General features: G+C 32.9%; 2 protein-coding genes across 2 annotated transcripts; both read left to right on the top strand.

The window, feature by feature from the left end:
- The first annotated feature begins 992 nt into the window (after positions 1–992).
- Positions 993–9,858, top strand: LOC125052546 (medium-chain acyl-CoA ligase ACSF2, mitochondrial). The gene is made up of 12 exons (XM_047653461.1): positions 993–1,123; positions 1,972–2,152; positions 2,650–2,778; positions 2,992–3,212; positions 4,040–4,158; positions 5,045–5,151; positions 6,600–6,727; positions 6,823–6,991; positions 7,283–7,396; positions 8,081–8,223; positions 8,694–8,835; positions 9,492–9,858. The coding sequence occupies exons 1-12, from the start codon at positions 1,074–1,076 to the stop codon at positions 9,717–9,719; spliced, it is 1,731 nt and encodes a 576-aa protein (XP_047509417.1). The 5' UTR covers positions 993–1,073; the 3' UTR covers positions 9,720–9,858.
- Positions 9,859–10,898: 1,040 nt separating this feature from the next.
- Positions 10,899–18,394, top strand: LOC125052519. The gene is made up of 5 exons (XM_047653410.1): positions 10,899–11,684; positions 11,776–11,899; positions 12,282–12,549; positions 17,715–17,834; positions 18,206–18,394. Exons 1-5 carry the CDS (start codon positions 11,627–11,629, stop codon positions 18,332–18,334), a joined length of 699 nt encoding a protein of 232 aa, XP_047509366.1. The 5' UTR covers positions 10,899–11,626; the 3' UTR covers positions 18,335–18,394.
- The last annotated feature ends 865 nt before the right edge of the window (positions 18,395–19,259 follow it).

Genomic DNA, 19,259 nt, shown 5'->3' with positions numbered 1-19,259 from the left:
ATAATTAATAATGTCTACTAAAACAAATTATTTAAATTTGTTGTAGTTTTCTATTTATTATTTAATTACGAAAATAATAGTAATTATAGTTAAGATCATATCAAAATATACGTTTATAAAACTTTTCATGGTGATCTGATTATTTTTAGAAGAAAAACGTTATAAAAGAGTATTACGTTTATCTGATATACGTGTAGTGTGTACCGTTACTACTTGATATTATATATCTTATGCGTGTATTTAAGGATATACGAGCGATGTTTTTGTTTTTTAAACCCTTGAATTATAATAGTCTTACCAATTTGTAACTTGATGAAGTTACAAATATTTTACCTAGATGGTGCTTTAAAAGTTATTTGTATCACATCACACCTATGTATAAAAGTGCAAAGTAGTGTAAAGTGTTCAGAGCCAGAAACTACAAAAGATTAGCAATAAATTACAACACAAATCATAAAATAATTTATTATCTTTGTTGGTTCAATAGTTATCACAACATTGATATCGTATTTTGTAGTTCCAAACAATTTTTTGTACGCCTAAAATTTTGTACCCATAACTTTATTAAAATTTAATTTTTAGTATTTACTTCAAAACTATACCTAAGTTCAACTCTCAACGTGGTTTCCTTTTGCTTTCTTTCTTTTGCACAACATTACTAAAGCTAGCAGAAAAATCATAAAATGTTAAAGATATACGATTTTAACTAAAATAATTCAACAGATCGTAATTCTCGCAAAAATGCACTTCAATTTTCTAATTCCAAACCATACATAAAATTGAACTGTCAATTCCTTTCGCTTTCATTTAAAGATACATAATATCATACGAGTATTTAAAAATGAATAGAGAGATAAGTATACTCAGACATCTGATTGGTCAAATGTGTCTGAGTATCATTCATATCATCACAAAGGTCATATTTGCATATAAATATTATTATTATTATTGTAAACGAGACAAATTTACTATTGTTTTTCTCTGACTGTAAACGATGATAACAATTGATAAGTCCATGCTGCTTGTTGTAATATAATTTAGTCTTTAACGAACGTTTGCTGTATTAAGTAATCATGTTTAAACGTAGCATGTTATTGAAAAATATAAATTATAAACAAATCAGGTATGTCAAAGATAAATTTTGTTTGTTTGTAAAATAATATTATAATGTTTGATTGTAAATGAAAACAGGTTGTTAGTGAAACAATAAGAGGGAACAAAGTTGGTGTAGAAGTAATGTTTGGTTTGTTGAACTTCCAAATATGTATACAAAGATTTTTGTATAAACCTAGGAATGAACGAAATCCCATCATCACTTTTCTTTCTTATTTTTACCTCTGTTACTCTTAGCTCTCTCTTAGTGCTGGTTCCCTTTAAGATATAGTTTATTAGCGATAAGGCTTGCTATTGCACTCAGTCTTACTAGTATTCGTATAATGATACACGTGTGTAAGAAAAATAAATATAATTGACCCAAGACCTAATATAATTGTGTGTGTGTGTTTAAGTGTGCTATGGGCACTGAAATTTCCAGTTACATAAGGGGACTAAATTATTCTAATTTTATTTGTCGCATGTAATTGCTATTATAAACCTTGTAATACCTAATAAAAAATTATCTAATATAGTATAAATTATTTTTATAGTAGCATTAATAATAGATGTCCGTCACGATTCTATTGTTTAACTTTGTTAACCGTACCTGCATAATGCATAAGACAGTACAGCTGATTATAGCAATTAAATTGTCATTGCAGGAACCATAGACAACTCAAATTTTTTATTCCGCTAAATCGTCGCTACAACTATTCCCGTTAGCGTTTTAGTATAAGGTTTTACAAAGTAGTTTGTTTAATTAATATAATTGTGGTTCATGGCTTTTTGCAATGTGAAAAGTACTAATGGATTGCTTCACAAAACAGAAAGCAATAGGTGAAATCAGATTTTCACACCATTGTTTTCCGTTTACAGACTTCTTCATCAACTGCAGCTGGATAAAGGGAGTTATTTGTATCACCCAGGTAATGAACCTCTCAATCCTGCTAATTTCGGGGAGGTCTTCGAAAGAACGGTTAACAAATATCCCAATAGAATCGCCATCAAATCTATTCATGAAAACCAGAGTATCACTTATGCGGAATTATTAGAACAGGTATGACATATAGAGAAAATATCGATAATATTTTGTCTTCTAAAATTTTCATAAATACCGTACGAAATGTGATATTAGAATAGAAAATTAAAAAATTGTATACAAGAATTTATTTAACTAACATATACAGCCTATACCTAACGAGAATCATGCAATTTGGCACGTTCATTAATATCAAGCCAAATAGAGAAAAGAGAGATAATTGGTAAAAGCTACTTTAGTGCAAAAAAAATCAGTTTGTACGAACAGCCTTGCGATTCTGTAACTCACTTTTCGACCTCGCACAGCGGTTTTCGCAGCGGAATGCCCGTTTATCAGAAATGCCAAATCGTAAAATGACTGCTTCACGACTGATTTGAGCGCGACCGCCGCTGCGAAAACCGCTGTGCGAGTTCGAAAAGTGAGTTATAGAATCGCAAGGCCGACCTCTATTAAGCGTTTTTTAAACGAAGTAAATGAAAATTTTCCGTCTGAAAATATTGCACATCTTATTTCAGGCGGATTCCCTGGCGTATGGACTTAGAAACAATGGTTTCGAGAAAGGTGACCGATTTGGTATTTGGTCTCACAACTGTGCGGGGTGGATTATAGCATCTATAGCCGCGTTCCGGGCTGGCCTAATATCTGTATGTTATTTGAGAATTTATATTATATAAGCAATCAAAATCTTAAAGCTAATACATTTTCTGTAATAAATTACATATGCGTAGCAATCTTATTATCTTTTCAATTTTACAGGAATTCATCAAATTTCGTGAAACAATGAATTTAGTGAAAATACAACCCCCTAAATAAATGACCCCTCCTCTAAATACCTCTAAAATTAATTTCAATTTCAGGTGCTAATTAACCCCCATTACGAAGCTCCAGAATTAAGTTACTGTATAAACAAAACGGGTTTAAGGGGTCTTTTAGTGGGGGATGAATTACCAAGTAAAAACTATTACAAAGTGTTGCAACACATGATACCAGAATTGGCGTCAGCAAAGCCGGGGAACCTCAAGTCGAGTAAATTTCCCAGTTTGACAACACTCCTTACGACTGGAAAGATGAATTTGAAGTGAGTGAAAATAGTAATTACTTATGCAGACGTTGATAAATTCTAGCTGAAATAGCTCATCTAATCTATATTTTAGTTCATAAAGACGAATGCGTTTACACTTACATACCCTTACTTTTACACCATCTAACAATACTGCCGAATTAGGTATCACTTAGTTAAATGTATTGAAATTTTTGTATTGTTTTTGTCTGTAAATATTATGTATATTATATATTTTAAAACTTTTTGTCGGTAAATATTATGTAGGTATTCCATCTTTAGCTATATTTTTAGTGTAAATTTTTGTTATTACATATATATAATTTTTGTTAGCTGTAGGATTAAGATAAAAAACGTGTGCGTACTTATGTACACGCGTTAGAAGTTATACTTCTTTGGCGTAACAAGATAAAAAATGTTTTCTACGTTTGTAGAAAAAACGACAATAACAATAGAATAAACTAAAATTTTGACTATAGCTAAACTTCAGGGTATCGGTTTTTTGTGAAGTGAGTAAGAGAATTATTACACAAAATTTTATTTAAATTTCGTGCATTTCATTGTATTTATAATGCAGATATTATTTACTTACTTAATCTGCTGAGGCAGCGACCCAAAGTGAGCCTTGGTATCCGAAACTGGAGAACGCTACCTTCGCCCATCGCGCTACCGTTTGTCAATCTGAGTAAATAAAAATTATTTAAAAGCTTTTAAAATTGCGCGATAGTTTTCAATGTTGATGTAATTTATTTCTCATTTAAAAAATATTTTAATAAGTATTGGTATCTTGATATAACGCGATGATCATGAAATTAAAACTATTTTTATGAAATTTTCAATTTCAGAGGTGCCTTTACATTGGATTCATTAATAAACGAATACAAGAATAAAGATGTTTCTCAGTACGTGAAAGAAGTTAAATCGGAGGATGGCTGTTTAATTCATTTCACATCAGGCACTACTGGTGGGTGTGTATAATTTTCTTTTTATGCACGAACCCATATATATGTTTAAATGTTTTTAAGTATGAACATAATAATTGATTTACAATTAAGGTAGCTAGATCCTAGCGCTGGACAAAAAGTCTATATTAAAAGCGAATTCCCTGTACCCTGTGTTGCTTGTGTTTTTTCCTTGCTAGTTTGTAATACATATTTATGTTCTAAAATTGTTATGTGTATGTGTGTAAAATTTGTGACGTCATATTTTCTTGTATTTTTTAAGCATGCATGTTGTTTTAGGACTTATAAGTAAATTAAAATATATCACCCGTATCTTCTGATTCAACGCAACTTTTGGTCCAGTTGGTAGTGGGTTCAAATCAGATGTTTCTTAAATAGACACACTATCATAATATCTAATAAGCTAACTAGTATAATGTAATAAGCTTAATATGTATAATTTGGTATGTGCTGAGAATTAGTTTTTATTCAATGTTTTATTATTGTGTAAAAATATCCACGCAGAAAAGTAGAGAAATCGAGCAATAAATAAATTAAGTAATACTTTATTATACATGAACAGTGTTGGCCAAGTGGCTTCAACGTGCGGCTCTCATCCTTCAGATCTAAGGTTCGATCCCCGGCTGTGGACCAATGGACTTTCTATGTGCGCATTTTAACATTCGTTCGAACGGTGAAGAAAAACATCGTGAGGAAACCAGCTTGCCTTAAATCCAGAAAGTCGACGGCGTGCGTCAGGCACAGGAGGCTGATCACCTACTTGCCTATTAGATTAACAAATGATCATGAAACAGGTACAGAAATCTGAGGCCCAGATCAAAAAATTTGTAGTTCCATTAATTAATAATAATAATAATAATTCATACTTAGTTCATTTTATTATTTCAGGATATCCCAAATGTGGATTAGATTCAAACCGAGGAATAGTTAATAATACGTACTTCTCGGGAGTAAGGAATGGCTTCAACGAAGCACATGAAATTATTTGCGTACAAGTGAGTTTATAATTTTAATCTTTTAATGTTTACTAATAATGCAACTAATATACATAGGTGTTGAAGCTATGATGAAGAAACAGATCAGACTTTTTATTAAAGCAGTCAAATAAGTTAGATTTTGATTTTGTTTATAACGAATATGTTGGTTTTGAAGTACTACTATCAACTATAAAGTAAAGACGCTGTTGCTTTAAATATTTTTATTTAACTTTTCAAACGTAATTACCATAAAAACCATAAAAAGATAATAGCGTATTTTTAACTTGTCGTAATTTAGTAAACATTATTGTTTATCAGTTCAGACGAATTAAAATAAATAGATTAAAATGTATCCTGTTTTTTGTTGATTGTTTATCACTATTTTGTCAATAAAACTTCTTTATAAGTTATCTATGTTTTTCTATGCCTATCGTACTCAAAGGGATTAATGAATTAATCAAGCGAACGACCAACAAAGCATTTTGTGACATCCTAGTCATGTTATAAATTCGAGTTTTGGATGGATATTTGTGATTCATTCACCCAACATTCACTGATGTGGCATGGAAAAGCATATTTCTGTTGATAATAATTGTTACAACCGATAAAGATACCAACACTAATATTGTTATGAGATTAAGTTGGTGAGGTTGTCGGTGTAATTTCTAGATCATTGTTTCTGAAGCTTTCGAGTTTCTTGAAAAATAATAAATACAAACTTCATATAGGTACAAAATATTTGTTCGTTAAAGGAATGAATAATTATAGTGTACTGTTATAAAACCAAATATTAAGATGTAATAAATAACTTGCTTTCCTTAACTTCTTGGCCTTTTCGTGGGTCGCGACATAAATGGTTGAAAAACGATACTCTAGATATACTGAACCGATTTTGACCCTTTCCAATAGAAACTATAATTGTTGTAGTCTATAGACTACAACAATTATAGTTTCTTATGTAGGCCATACACACTACGGTCTACCGGAGAGGTCCACCTGTGCAGGTATGCCTGCGCAGGTAGACCGGAATGTGTGTGGGAATAGACTGTGCAGGTTCAAAAACCTGCACAGGCGACCGGCGCAAGATCGAAAATCGATTCTTTCAGAGTTGACCTGCGCAGGCATACCTGCACAGATTACCGTAGTGTGTATGACCTACATTACGAAGGGTGGGAGATATATGATTGGGTTCTACAGAAAAGTAGCAGTACAAAAAAGTCAGGGATTATAAACGTAAGTCCTCCGCCGCGTCTGTCTGTTCACGATAAACTCAAAAAATAACTGTGAAGTAGCACAGAATTAATTGCGGTTTTCACCAATACGAGTATCTAGATTGATTCAAGGAGAAGGTTTAGATATATGATTTTTCAAGCCAGTGCGGGTAGTTAGAATATCTAGGCCTGTGCTTGGTGCCGATACTTAACATACCATACGATGCATTAACCATTTACAATTGTTTTTGTCAGGCTCCACTCTTCCATGCCCTAGGATCTGTGATCACATTACTGGGCGGGTTCACACATGGCGCTTCCCTTGTACTGGCGGCGCCATCCTACAGCGTTACCGCTACCGTAAACGCATTACTTGCTGAAAAGTATGTATGGATATTTGCAACAAATGTACCACTAGAATCTTACCACTTATCCTATTATATACACTGGCATTTGTGATTTCTCTGACATTTTTCAGATGTACAGCAATAACGGGAACTCCAACAATGTATGTGGATATTCTCTCTAAAGTAAAGAGTAAAGGTGATTTACCTATTAAGCTACGGATGGCTCTTGCAGCCGGTGCACCTTGCAGTCCTGAACTCATACATCAAATGAAGAAATACCTAAATGTTCAATCAGTCAAGGTATTTTTACAGCCTTCGTGGCTTAGATTCATATAAGTATCTATATATATAGTATAGTATATCATATGTTTACAGGTTTATACTGCGATATTTTTTAATATTATTTGAACATTTCTTTAATTCTACGAATGTTTAATAAAGTTCTCAAGAAACGCGAGAATCGATTATAGAGTCGCAGAAACGATCGATATGAATCAAAAAAGAGAGTCTAATGAAAAGAATACCTAAAATTACCAATTTTTTAAATAAAACATTCTCGCTCATTCCCACAGCAAACTAATTACATTACAGGCTCTTTATGGTATGACAGAAACTACGGCGAGTGTTTTCCAATCACTACCTGGTGATAATGTTGATGTTGTTGCTGAAACGGTCGGCTACATTATGGATCACGTAGAAGTTCAGGTATCAGATGACGTATTTATCCTATACTTAATATTATAAATCTGAAGAGTTTGCTTGAAACTGCTCTTTTAAGTAAATTATCCATTTATGGAAAAAGGCTACATCACGTGACGACCAATCAATTAAAAATGGTACTAAAGCGGGAAAATGTTCGAAATAATTATTTTATTTAGAGCTACCGTCGCGTTAGCAATGAAAATCATTTCTTTTCAAAAAATCTGAAATATTCCGCGACACAGAGGCAAGGGTTTTCATGCTGATGAATAACTTGGCACATAAATTCGTTAGAAACATATTTAGACATGGACTATCCAAATTATTAATTTATGGTTTGATTAGATTAGGAAGTTTTTACTCTAATTATATGTATAATTAAAACGATTGAACGAGAAACATATTACAATGCTTTCGAAACAATTCAAACGTTTTCTTTTCTTTTAAATTTAATGTAGTTCCAATTATATCGTTTTTAGTACAGATAAGAATAAAATGCAAATTAATACTTTTACATGTACGCAATTTGATTAAGTTATGTGAGTCGTGACCTAATTTCATGAAAAGGTACATACATACTTGTGTTAATTTTATACAAGTCCTAGATAATAAAATGCTATGATTTTACAAAAAAATGTATCTTAATTTTTTGTAAATCATCGCAAAATACACTAAAAAACTGTTATACAGGTGGTAGATAGTAATGGAGTTAGGGTTCCATTCGGCGAGGCGGGTGAGCTGATGGTCCGTGGTTATTTGAACATGATTTCATATTTTAATGATCCAGAAAAAACAAAGGAAACTCTAACCGATGACGGATGGTTGCATACTGGGTAAGCGGTATTTATAAAACACATTACATTAATCTTTTTTTTATCTTAATCGGCAAGTTGATCAGCTTTCTGTGACACGCACTAGATTTTTGGGTATATGGCATTCCTCGTGAGGCTTACCTTACGTGCACAGCCGTGATTCGAACGCACGACCTCAAGGAATCGCACTCACACGCATTAGCCACTAGACCCCTGTTCAGACTGATTATGAGACTTAATTAAAACTATTCATATTATATTGCATAAAACATATGAGTAAATTATTTACTTGTCATTTTTAAATACGTATATATTTTGATTATACGTATATATTAAATGTATTACTACAATTACTACAAACTGTTAAAAAATGCATATTGTTCTCTGTTAATCATAATACGAATTGATTTATTAAGACCACACGAACGACTCAAAGTCGAGAGCAAAAGCTGGCACTGATGCATAAAAAATACCTAACCATTTTATTTAAGGGACAAATTCATAATATCCCCGAATGGATACGGGCGTATAGTTGGTCGCATAAAAGAAATAATTGTGAGAGGGGGAGAAAACATAGCACCGAAAGAAATAGAAGATTTGTTAAACACCCACCCTGATGTTATTGAGAGTCAGGTAAGCGAGATCTTGTGTTCTACGTATGACAATACAATAGGCTTCTGTATGTAATAATAATCCAGTGACCCTTCATGTGTGGACTTAGCGTCAGATCACACGTCTCTTTGATCATTTTTCTTTTATAGCCAAGTAGGTGATCCTTCTGTGCTTGACACATATAGTAAATTTTGTTTCTAATATATAGCGATACCCGAGTTGCGAGCGGTTTTCTTCTATTTGTATCCATCTACGAATGTGAAATATTACTATTAATAGTTTCCTGAGAATCAAGTGTCATCAACATTTAACAAAAAAATATTAACAAATATAGTAGGACTATATTTTTTCCTCTGGCAAGTTAAATATTAATGACATATTTTAAACTCAACACCATTTTAAAGATACAAGTTACGCCCAATTTTAGTATAACGCTTGTCAATAACTGATATTATCATCTTATACCTATATCCTATCTTTCGACCACCGTTGTCCGTTCCCCGACTTAAAAGAATCTTGATAAATTAAACATTCCAAATTTAAACTATGAAAACTTTACTATTACTACCAATTAACTCTACATATTGTAACATATAACACTACTTGTATTAATAAATAATAATAGTAATACATACTATCTATGTAGTGGGTTTTTAGTATATTTTTTTATTTAACAGATTATTGGAGTATCAGACGATAGATTAGGTGAAGAGCTTTGTGCGGTTATTCGGCTAAGAGATGGCGCTGTGTTCGATGTTAAAGAAATGTCTTCGTTTTGCGCAGGAAAAATTTCTAAATTCAAAATACCAAGGCTTCTGAAAACAACAAATGAGTTTCCGAAGACAGCCTCCGGAAAAATACAGAAGTTTATACTAAAAGAAATGATAGAAAGTGGAAAATTGTGAAATAACTTTGTGTTTTATAAAATCTAAATTGTTAATTTATGTGTAAGCTAGATGAGCGATGCTATAGTAGTAGGTATATTTGATATTACATAATGTCTAAGAGCATCATTATCTATGTACAATATACTTTTTAACCGTCCTTTTTTTTGTTTGACATATGGAGTAGAAATGAAAGCGTTCCGATTTGATGTTCATATACAAATGTGATAGCGTCTCAATCAACTTACAAAAATTGTAACAACTATTTCATGTGGTTTCTATGGAAACGACATGGGACAAAATATTCGACTGGGAAAATGCCGAAGTACCCGAGAATGTCCCGAGAAAAATGAATCCTTAATACGATGTAGCGCTGTATGTTGTAATACTATGGTTAGAAAATGTATAATATTTTTAATACCATTATTTATATATTATCAGTTTTTTTTAATATCCGGTTTCGCACGGGTATTAAATATATAGCCTATGTCACGCACTGAAAAAATGATTAAAATCGATCCAGTAGTTTTGATTTGTTCATTACTGCCCGTGGTCCGCACGTGTTAAATTTGGATATTTTGATTAATCTCGTAGGGTTCAGCCTGCGTTTGCAATGTAAGCGAAAAAAATGTAATTACATATTTACGACATCACATTAGAAACCCCAAAAATACATATTAACCTTCCTCTTTAATCACTCTATCTATTAAAAAAATCCGCATCAAAATCCATTGCGTAGTTTTAAAGATACGTAGCGACAGAGGAAGCGACTTTGTTTTATACTATGTAGTGATAAGTAAGTAAGTCAAGTAGTCTTGTGATTATATAAACATCTGCGGGGTAAGCGCGCATGGCCGTGCCGGAGGTAGCTGGTGGTGTCACTGTAACAATGCCCATTATTCTTTATGGGTTATCACCTCATTCTCCGTTGTCAAGGATGTCAATATCCTGAGTTGTTTATCTTTCTGGAAGGTATCGGAGTTCCCAAGAATAAGATCATGGTTTCTATTGAAATTAACTTTGGTGGCTTCACTCGCGTATGATTTATAAATTGTATCTATAATTGTTCTCGGTACAGCAACGTATAGAAAACGTTATTATTATTTAATGTATAAATTAAGGTATTTTTTTAAGATTACTTACTACTTGGGTCACTCTGCATCTTGTACCGCATTTTTTTGGAGAGTGTTCAGAGGAGTTGTTCGGATTAATACCTGCAGCTGAGTTTCAACGTCGAGGCAGAATACGAAATTCCACCCGTATCAGCTCGAGGTCCGCCGTTCCACAACTGAGCATTTTTCAATGCAGTTTTTTCGGCGCACCAACTATTTGGAACCAGCTGCCCACTAAAGTATTTCCGAACCAATTCGACTTAGATTCATTCAAGAAAAGAGCGTACCTATTTTTAAAAGGCCTGCAACGCACTCGCAAGCCCTCTGGCATTGAGAGTGTCCATATTACTTAACATCAAGTGAGCCTCCTGCCCATTTTCCCCCTGTTCAATTAAAAAACTACTTAAATAATTAAGAACGATTAATAACGAAAGCTATCTTTTTAACTAATTAAAAAAGTTTTATCAATTTATTTGCCAGTAATAATATTGGTAAATGTTAATATACATAATATGTTTGTTTGATACATTTTGTTAGAATTGCAAGAAAAGCTTGACTTAGATATACTCCTTTTTAATTAGTTAAAAAGATACCTATCATTGTTAATTATTATTTAATCTTTTATCAACTTCGAAATTTTATATTCAATTAATAACTCTTATCAAAATTGGTCATTATCGATCACAATGATTTTGATTTGAATGATTACATTTTACTGATTAAATGAAAATTTATTCTTACGTCTAAAATATATTTTGTGATAAATGTGATTCGTTGCCACTTCGATTAGTAAATAAAGTGGATTCAAACACAGAAATGCGTTTTCTTTTGTGTTTGTTGTTTAGCTTATTAGCTTTTGTGTTTAGTCAAACAGGTAAGTAACAATTAAGCTTTATTATACGTTTCTATGAAATGAAATACAAACAATATTGGTATTCATAATCTTTTTCATGTACTCCTTAAAGTTTCAAATGTCCGGCTCGTCGATCATACAAGCTATATTGTAGAACTTGTACAGAAAACTGTCGATCGGGTTCAGAAAAATAATTGGAACGGCCTCAAAGTTCATGATGTTAGCATTGAGATTGAGTAAGTCCACTTATATATGCAATAATGATTGTTTATTCTCACTAGACTTTTCTCTACTATATATTGTATTGTATAAGACCTTCTGTCGATCCGAAGTGGTGGAGGCCTGATGACCTGTAACACAGGTACTCTTACCTTTAGCAGGCATCAGTCTCACACAAACTAGCTTTTTCCCTAAACAGAAGTAAGACAATTATTTATTTATAATAGTATATAACTGTCACTTGCATAGTCCTAAGTTTTTGTGAGAAATAAATAAATATTATATTTCAACGTTTATAAATATGTATTGTTACAATTTTTCGTTTGTTTCTTTTGGATAACTTAGCATCAATATAGAAGGGTATTTTCACATCTCTAATTAGTATTCGTCCATTTTCAGCGAAGAAGTCCTAAATAAAACCATCCAGGGTACAGTCTTTCTGAGTAATGGGTTTATAGTATCGATGCAGCATTTAACCCTTGTTTCGTCAACGATCCAACAAGTCTGGTTGTATACGAGAGCTACAAATACCACGAGTCTGGAACTACGAAGTACTATGCAAATGACGAACGTCGCCATTGGCTTTGACGTAGATGGAACGATAGACGGCGTAAAATACCATAACACAGCCACAATATTATACCCATCAATGCAATTTAGATTAGTGGTAACTCTAAAAAATATTAATTTAAAAACTTGACTTAAACCAACAATAATAAAGAACGAGTCATGCGCCCATCTCAATATATATAAATTACGCGTCACGTTGTTTATCCGCTATGGACTCCTAAACTACTTAACCGATTTCAATCAAATTTGCACATCAAATAGTATTACATTCCAGCTCCACGTCCTGGATGGTTTAGATTCACACATCAGCCCGGAAGATGGCGTTGCAGTCAGTACTTTCATGCTTTGTTTAATATACTAATCTCTTGAAATATCATGCAACAACGTCTGTGGGGTCCGCTAGTATAAATATATAAAAAAAGTTTTCAGAAATTAATCAGTTGTAGCTATATTCTAATTATTTATTTAAGACCCTAATCTAAAAGATTTTATCGCCATTTGCTATACATACTTCTTATGTAACCTGTCTCATAAATTACGGTTATATAAATCAAAAGTTCCGCGCGCGTCGTCAACCTGTCAACATCGTATTACGCAGCTCCTGTGTTTTTTATTTTAATTATATGGTTGTATACGCGCGATTGTAGTGAAAAGTGTATGTGATTTGGAGAAAACTTTTAACTTGTGCTAGAACTATTGGAAACATAGCTATTGTTGTGTAACACTCTAAAAATTAGTAATTTAAAAGTGCTATAAAAGACCTACCCTCAAAAACCAAAGAAAAAAATAAAATAAATATATTGACATTAAAGAGTCCCATCATGTCTCAATGTTTTAAGTGTCTTGCTAAAATGGACGAGAAAAATGTCAAAGTAACTTGCAAAGGGTGTTGCCGACTCATTTGTAACAAATGCAACGGTCTTTCTGCGACCGAACTGCGTGTCTTTGGACTTCAGACGCACAAACTATCGTATCTTTGTAATGACTGTGAGACCGGTTTAAGACAAGTTCCAGAGTTGCGTAGATTGGTTACTGAGCTCCAACAAGAGGTCGAGGTTCTGAAGACCACTCAACCGTCCATTGTCAACTTGGATACTGTTATAAATGAAATAGAGGAGAGAAAGAAGCGCAGTTGCAATGTTATTGTGTTTGGTATACCGGAATTAAAATCATCTTCTTCAGAGGAAAGAAAGGATTACGACAAAGCTAAGATAGCTGACGCCTTCAATCCAATACCAATCCCTGACCCCAAGATAGTGCATGTGTTTCGCTTAGGTAAACCGGCAGTCGTTAACCCCTCAAAGCCACGTCCGATAAAAGTCGTCTTCGAGAATAAACGCGCCGCTACCGATATTTTAAAAAACAAGAGTAAAATTGGTAAACCCGTTAGAGTTTATTCAGATATGACCCCGTACCAAAGAGATCAGCTAAAAGGTCTGCGAGACGAACTTGCCCTAAGGATCGAAAAGGGTGAAAAAGATCTCACTATAAAATATGTAAGCAACATACCAAAAATTACAACAAGTACAAAAAACTAGCTTTACCTCATATAACCGAACTTATAAACGCAAGAAACAACAATAAAGGAAACTCCAAAAAACTGATGACGTCCAAAGAGAAAATAACTTACCAAATAACCAACAATTACACAGATATTATTTTTACAAAAAAATCTCTGAAATTTTTCTATGCCAACTCTCGCAGTATTGTCAAACCTGGAAAATTCGATGAGCTTAGATGTATTATCGCTTCTTTACAAGTAACCATACATATCATTATACTAACGGAAACTTGGATTAAGAGTGAAGATGAGGCAAAAATGCTCCAGATACCCTCCTATACCCATTACTTTAATTATAGAGAAAATAAAAGGGGCGGTGGAGTGTCAATATTTGTGTACAACAATCTCAAACATCACCTTGTTGAAGAAAAATGCGTCGATGATACTCATTATCTCTGGGTATACGTGAAAAAATTCTCTCTAAATATCGGTGCCATTTATAAGCCTAATAAAATAAAAATGGATAACTTTCTCGAGATATATTCACAACAATTACACAAATTGAAACGAACAATAGTCTTTGGCGATTACAACCTGGACTTACTCAACCCGGACTCAGCGACACGCAAATATAAGAACACCTTAAAAGAGAACAACTACAAAATCCTGAACAAAATAAGCCCAAAACACTGTACCCGCGAAACAACCTCAACCAGGACAATGTTAGACCATGTATCTTGTAATTTAAGTGAAAATAATTTTCATTTTATCACTACGGAATCTTCATTGTCTGACCACAAACAAATACTTTTAGAGATAAAGCAATACCAACCACCAACTATCATAAAACAGCAATACAACGCAGTTGACTTCAGCAAACTTTATCGATGCCTGGATGAATATCCTAAAAATCATGAAGACGTAGAGTATGATGAATTGGCAGGGAAACTGAAATCCTGTTTAAATAAGTGCAGAATCACAAAATTTAAAACATTGAATCCTCCGCGGCAAGACTGGATTAAAAAAGAACTATTAGAAGAGATAAATAGCAAGAACATATTATGGCAAAAATATAAAACAAATGCGATGGACACGAAATTAAAAGCAGAGTACGAACATATTAAAGCAAGAGTATCACACAATATAAGAAAAGCGAAAAGTGAATATTATCTGAAGAGGTTTGAAGAAAATTCTAGTAAACCACGAAAAATGTGGAGACTTATAAATGACTTAGCTAAAAACAAAGTGCATGACAGACCTGGACCAGACAAACTTGAAACGGCAGCTGGTACTATTACGGACAAAAAAGAAATATGTGAAAGTTTTAACTCATATTTTTCGACCATTGGCTCAACCCTAGCAAATATGATTTCTAAAAAATCAAAAGTACCTCAAATTTTAGAACAGTGTAGTCTAACTGATAGAACAGAATTGCTATTTCTGAAACCAGTAACCACGAAAGAAGTTATTACCATAATTAAAAATTTGGACTGTAACACTGCATCTGGCATTGATGGTATTAGTACAAAATCAATTAAATGCGTAAAAGACATTATTGCCACGGAACTAACAGTCTGCATTAACTATCATTTGGCACGAGGTATTTTTCCCAACGAGTTAAAGGTTGCAAAAGTTGTACCAATTCATAAAGCCGGAAGTAAGCTTGACCCGTGCAATTATCGCCCTATATCAGTTCTCCCAGTGCTTTCTAAGGTCTTTGAGAAGATTCTTTATAACCAATTAGAGTCATTCCTTAATTCAAAAGGTTTCTTTTACCGAAAACAATATGGCTTTAGAGCTCAATCAAATACTCTCGCTGCCACAATTGACCTCGTAACCAAAATTAAAAATAAAATTGATCAAAAACAAGTTGCCTTAGGTATATTTATCGATCTAAAAAAAGCCTTTGACACCATTAGTCATGAAAAATTATTACAAAAACTAAAACTTACCGGTGTTACAGGCAAAGCACTTGAAATTTTTAAATCATATATGGAGAACCGAAAACAAATAGTAAAAATAGGTGAATATGAAAGCAATTCCTGTATCCTGAATTTTGGCGTTCCCCAGGGATCAATATTAGGCCCCCTCATGTTCCTCATTTATATTAACAGTATCAGTGATTTGGGTCTCAAAGGTGACATCTCCCTTTATGCAGACGACACAAGTCTCTTTTACTTTGGAAACTCGATCGAAGCTCTAATAGCCGACGCTCAAAATGATCTTAATCTGTTAAATGAGTGGTTTCAATCAAATCTTTTAACTATTAATATTACAAAAACAAATTATGTTATTTTTGCAGCAAAAAATAAAAAAATAAATAATAATTTCGAACTTAAAATAGACGGAAAAATACTTGAACGAAAACCTAAAGAAAAATATCTCGGACTTATTTTGGATAGTAACCTAACTTGGAAGCCACATCTAGAAAAAATTAAACTTAAACTAACTCCACTCACAGGGGCACTGCGAAACATAACAAATTGTCTCCCACAAAAAGTGCGGTATCTGATCTATAATTCTCTGGTTAAGCCTCATGTCGACTACCTCATTGAGGTCTGGGGTACTGCAGCAAAGAGTAATTTGGATCCTATCCAGAGAACTCTGAATAGATTGATTAAAAACTTATTTAACTATAAACTTCGGACGCCTACTGAAAGGATACACGAGGAAACAAAATTAATGAATATTAAACAAACGTACACATACTACACTTGTATTCTAGTACGCAAAATATTAAATAGGGAAATTAATTCTAATATCAAATTTTTAACCAAACAACAAACACGAAATATTAACTTAAGACGTGCTAGTTACTTGGTGACCCGCCCTCCTAGAACTAACTATGGCAAAAGAAGTTTGGAGTATGAGGGTGGTACAATTTATAATAAGTTACCATCAGTTATAAAAGCAGAACAAAATTATGCCCGATTTAAAAAGCTTCTAAAAACTTACACATTAATTAAATACAAATAAGTGATTAAAATATAATATGTATATATATATATTGACAGGAATGCGATAACACTTGAAATGTTTAATGTCTAAAGAACTTTAAACTAACACTCCTCACGGTGTTAAAGAATTGTATTTGATATTGACCAAAATCTGCCTAAAAGTGATTTTAGTCTGTAAAAATGTTTTATAAACCTTGTACATGCCCTAAATATATAAATTTAGGAATAAACTAAAAATAAAGTAGTGTTATGAAAAAAATTAAAATAATCAATGTAAACTTGTTATATCAGACTATGCCATCAATGCCACATCTAGTAAAAACTCAAATTCGTACATCCGTGTTTTGCTTGGTTGACTGATCAAGTTTATTATGTCTACCCACATTTTTGGTGCTGTTCTGTTTTGTTATTTTATATATGTACCTACATCTGTGCGCTCTAATTTCTAATTTTTAATCTTAGTTTTAAATATGTGTTTCTCAGTAAGTGAATTTTGTATGCAATTCTTATGAGAAATAAAGTTATTCTTAATCCTTAAACCTTAAAAGTTTTGTTTCGTCCTAATAAGGACAGGCTAAATTAATATCAACTTCGGAACTCCATTTTAACAGCGTGCGTTTAGGACCATCTAAGCACCGAGTTCCCGGCATATTTTTAAATACATGTTATTACTTAAACAACATTATGAGTGTTGGAATGTCATACCATATCCAAATATATATTCGGATTATTCATTTCGTATTTTATGTATATTATTGAATCAGCGAAATTGTAGGAACTAATTTTGATTGTATTTATTTTCAGCTAGTAAGAAACTTATTTACCGATGAACTATCTTCAAGAGCTGAGCCTATTTTGCAGAGAACAACAAATCAATTGCAATTCATACCTTCGGATACATTTTCACAAGTTTTAGTCCATTTGGTAAGCTGAGTCGTTACAAGAGTAAAATGTAAACTTACTTATACATAGTGTATTGTATTTAGATCAGCAAGTTCTACGTTACATCAACAGGGATGACAATAATACTCTAAAATTCGTAGCAATTAACTAGCACTTCCTTATAAAAACCCCTGTTAAAGTCTTGGCACGAAACTTTAATATTGGAATCGGTGTTGTAATTGGACGTTACGTGTTGTAGAATAACCGATAGAATAACCTAAAATTTGAATATAAAAATCAACGTTTACTAGGATTGAAACTCTAAAGAATGTAAGCTAAAGTTGATTAAGGAACATGTTAGGTTTTTGTCAATATACTTATAATATTATGATTAACATTGAATTGTTTTGCAGTATGACTGGAACAGTACCTTTCCAAGTCTTCAGACGTGGGCCAGTGAGGTATTTGCGCCTATAATACTTGATGTAGCCGAAACGGAGCATCCGATACCGGGATTCTGTTACGATTGTCCTGCCAGATAAATTTTACCTTGAACACAGAAAAACAGAATGTATTAATATCATTATCAACTGTTAATAGTATTTTGCGTTTTATTTAAATAAAAAACCTCCTATTTTTAACTCTTGTTTTGACGTTTTAAGAAGCTCAAATCAGGGCTTAAGTAGTATGGATTCCCGGGCACTGCCTCACCCACTGCTTCGGTAAAAAAAGCTGTTTCGGAGGCAGCGCCCGCCTAAAAAAAAAAAAAAAAAAAAAAAAAAAAAAAAGTTTGTACTCTAACCCCACTAAACAGGACGTGCGGAGTCGAATGCACTCACTCCTGAACTGATAGCTCTAACCGTTCCAGAGATAGCTTTCCCAAAACCTTGCTAATTACTTACTAATCACCACCTTATCAGTTACTATTTCCTGCACGAAATCCCCACTCATTATCTAATTACTTAATGACTCAGTACGAATGCATCGTTATCTACTTTCCTACATTCACTAACCCGATCTATGGCTCTAAAAGAAAAATAGAATAATATAATATAATAAACTATATCTAACCTAACCTAACCTACGGGTCTAAGCAAACAACAATAAATATACCTACATTAACACCATTATCTATAATAAAATTAGATGTAAGGGTTACATATTTAAATAAAACATTTTTATTCCAGGTATTATTCTTTTATTTATATGTCCATTATATTTCTATACAAATTTACTAGCACCGTATCATTGTTCTCTGAGTCACACGTAAAATTTCTAAGGAAGTCTTCTAATCTCATCCCCCTGAACTTGTAATATATGTATACCAAACAGTACTCTCCGCACACCGCCGATAGGTAATCCTGAACCGTAAGGCTATTGTATCTCCACATGCAACAATTCCTCCTTAAAAATCCTTCTATTGCTTCAATAGGTTTACGTCCAAACGAATCAAAGTATTCCCCAACT

This window comes from Pieris napi, chromosome 9 (genome assembly GCF_905475465.1).
Source record: "Pieris napi chromosome 9, ilPieNapi1.2, whole genome shotgun sequence".
Taxonomy (NCBI): Eukaryota; Metazoa; Arthropoda; class Insecta; order Lepidoptera; family Pieridae; genus Pieris; species Pieris napi.
This window is presented reverse-complemented; position numbering and strand designations above follow the sequence as displayed.